Source organism: Cariama cristata, unplaced genomic scaffold (assembly GCF_000690535.1).
Source record: "Cariama cristata isolate BGI_N322 unplaced genomic scaffold, ASM69053v1 scaffold16996, whole genome shotgun sequence".
In the NCBI taxonomy this organism is placed as follows: domain Eukaryota; kingdom Metazoa; phylum Chordata; class Aves; order Cariamiformes; family Cariamidae; genus Cariama; species Cariama cristata.
Genome location: NW_009621734.1, coordinates 27,164 through 30,269, shown reverse-complemented (window position 1 = coordinate 30,269; position 3,106 = coordinate 27,164). Strand labels below are relative to the sequence as shown.

The following is a 3,106-nucleotide window of genomic DNA, read 5'->3' as shown; positions in this document are numbered from 1 at the left end:
ACACCCTATTTGTTTTTATTTCTTTGCCGTCAGGTTGCCTTAACCATTTCGATGGCTTAGGAGGCTAAGCCGCCAAGCGCAAGCTTTTGATTTGAAAGGGGACTGCATCCCCTTTTCAAAGGAGCCTGCTCCCTAGGGCAACCACATCACATTGCTGATTTGCTGCAGTGGAGACCGCAGCGCGTACAATATGCCCTCCCCCCTCCGCCTGTGCTGCTTACAGCATCAGTCCGGAGCCGAACGGGGAGACGGGAGCGATACCCGCTAACCCACCCATGCTCGGGAATGCCTGACTGGTAACGCAGTGCCTCCGACGAAAGGACCGGCAATTCCTCAGCTCTTCAAGATGCAAGCCAGTGCCGATTCCACCAAGATGGACTGTCTTTGGAGCAACTGGAAATGTCAGGGTATTATATCTATTCTAGTGTTGCATGCTAGAAGGACTGCATGTCAGAGGAGGCAAAGGCAGGATCCATCCATTTTTGCATTGTTCACCTGTGGGCCTTTGCATGCTGTTTTCTCTCCCTCCCTGTGAAGCTTTTCTTTTGGGGTAATTTAAGAAAGAAAGATAAAAAGCCCTTAATTCTGTTCTTTGAATGTATTTCTCCCATCTCCAGCTGTCTCATCCTGAAAGCATCCAGGATACAGGACCTTCCTTCCCACCTTACAGCTCATTCCCAAAGCATCCACCCTTGCTGTTAGCGGTGCCATTTCTCATCCCTGACTCTCTCCATCGGGCTACCGCTGGCATGATTTCATAGCTTTTGGGCTTTAGGAAAGCCGGGTGACGGTGAATTTTTGCCTGTTTGGGCTTGCGAGGGTTCGAGGCGGTTGCGTTGGGCACCTCGGTGCATCCTGCCCACGGACACACCCATAGCGAGGGCTTAGCCTAGCGTCAACACAAAGAAAACGCAGCTTCGGCAGAAGTGCGATAGCACCGAGGCGGCCACAGCATTGCCACCCACTTCGTACTTTGCTGTAGGATTGCTTTAAAAAAAAATAAAAGGAATTAATCCTTTCGTTGTGCTTTCGAGCACTCCGCTGAGCCGTTCAGGGGCAAAATATTGCGATGATGTTGTCTTGCTGCCGAGTAGGCGAGGGGAACAATAGCATCTCCCTTTTGGGCTTATTTTCAGCTTATTTTGAGCGGGTCGGTGGCTGCGCTGGGTGGGGCTGGCTACCTTCCCGGGTGCCTCGGAAAGCTTTTCAGCCATTTTTAGTCGGCTTCACACTTCCCAGCCAGCATCCAGTCTTTGTTTTGATAAAAGACAGTCTCTGTGACGCTGCTCGGTAGGCAGATTAGAGGGAGAAAAGCTAGCGGCTGATCCTACCGGGCAGGCTGCTCTCTGCTTTGGGAAGGCTTTGTTTGAATGTATTTTTTATTTTTAAGGCGCATATTTATGCTGAATAGACAGTACATGATGTTGATGCTCACAACAGGGTCCCTGGGAGAGAGATTATTCTATAGCATCATCTCAGTACAGGGTCCAGGATGCTTGCAGACATAGTTTCATAAATGCAGCTCAATGTAACAGAAGCCAGAAAACCTTCCTAAAGTGTTTTTTGGGGAGGGGAAGGCAGGGGGAGGTCTTTCAGACAGACACTTGTCTCTAGGGAGCTTGATATTTTTGCAATCTTAATTCAGCACCTAATTGTATTTACGGTCTGAGGGTTTTTTTTAAGGAAGATGAGTAGCTGGAAAGTAAACAGATGCACCTGTTAAATGCCAGCCCCCAGCAGCTCAGGCTTTCCATACCTTAATCAAGGGCTAGGGTTTTCTGTAGGATTGCATGATTCGTTAAGCATATATGGGAAAGCCATCACCAAACTTCATCGTCTTTTCATCGGAGCTTTGCAGATAAACTTCCTTGTTAGGTGGGGTTTGGGTTTTGGTGGGGTTTTGTTTGTTTGTTTGTTTGTTTCCAAAAGGGCTCAATATTTTGCTGATCCTTATAAAAACATTTATTTGCTGAGTCAGATTGCTGAACCACCTGTATTTAGAAGTAAACTAAATATTTTTCCTCTTTATCAGAAAAAATATTATTTTTTCATAAATTAAAAAGAGGGCATGCTGCTATTGTTGAATTAATAATTAATAATGATAGTGGGCTTTCTCTCCTTTGGTGCTCTCCTTTTTGAAACTGAGGTAGATTTGCTGAAATTTAAATGACAAAATATGTCCCATGCTGATTTGAAAAAAAAAACCAAACAGATCTGAAAAAATCAATGCAGCTAAAATAAATCACTTGCCTCACTTCCACATCATTTGCATATCTTTTTCTTTTTCTTGGGTGGTGCGTTATGATTCAAAAATGATCCTGCAGAAAACATGAAATAATCACAGAATATTATTTCTGTCAGCAAAATTCTTTGATCAGTCCCAGATAAAATAGAAGACATTTAAAATTCAGAAGAATAAAGACTAAAGATTTGATTCATTGATTCTTTTAGTATCTATTATTCATGTAGTCTCTGTCTCAACCCAGAATATCAGTTTCATGCAAACCTGGAGTTGTATAATTTTGCCGGCTTCATTATCAGCAGAATTATGATTCCTCTCTGAAAACTCTGGAATATGTCTGTGAACGTAATAGATGCAGATACAAACCTCAATAAATACAGACCATATTTTTACTGAAATTAAGGAGATACAACATTAAGGTTAACGTAAGTTTTAATTAATAAACAGTCAAGCCTACAGCTAGCTGTATTGTTGATTGGCCCTTGTAGTACTTATAATTGGTGTAAAATCGGATGGGAATCTTGAGAAGCTGCAGGGAGACTTGGTGAAGCTTTGGCTTTGCCCCACTAAATCAACATATTATTTTCCTTGCAGTGAAGCTGTTGATACTGCTGCATACATTTAGAAATACTGCAGTGTGTTTTACCTGTCCATCCCGCAGGTACAGCAGGATTATATCAATGGTAGGTGATGATACAGCCCCTTGGGGGAGCAGGAAAGTAATTTGCCCCTGATGGGCATATGCTTCATTCAAAATATTATCATAGGAAGCTTTGAGGAATTACAGCCGACTTCCACACCCAAGTCATCTTTCATACTGGAAGTAGGTTGGGATGGAGCCATGCATAATGCATGAGCATGTAG

The 3,106-nt window shown here is 43.4% G+C and overlaps 1 protein-coding gene across 1 annotated transcript in view; it reads left to right on the top strand.

Annotated features, from left to right (window-relative positions):
- The first annotated feature begins 13 nt into the window (after positions 1 to 13).
- Positions 14 to 3,106, top strand: part of RTN1 (reticulon 1) — a 17,915-nt gene continuing 14,822 nt past the window's right edge. The window contains exon 1 of the mRNA XM_009702089.1: positions 14 to 407. Coding sequence (XP_009700391.1) covers positions 347 to 407 — 61 coding nt within the window. The 5' untranslated portion in view covers positions 14 to 346. The remainder of the gene's footprint in view (positions 408 to 3,106) is intronic.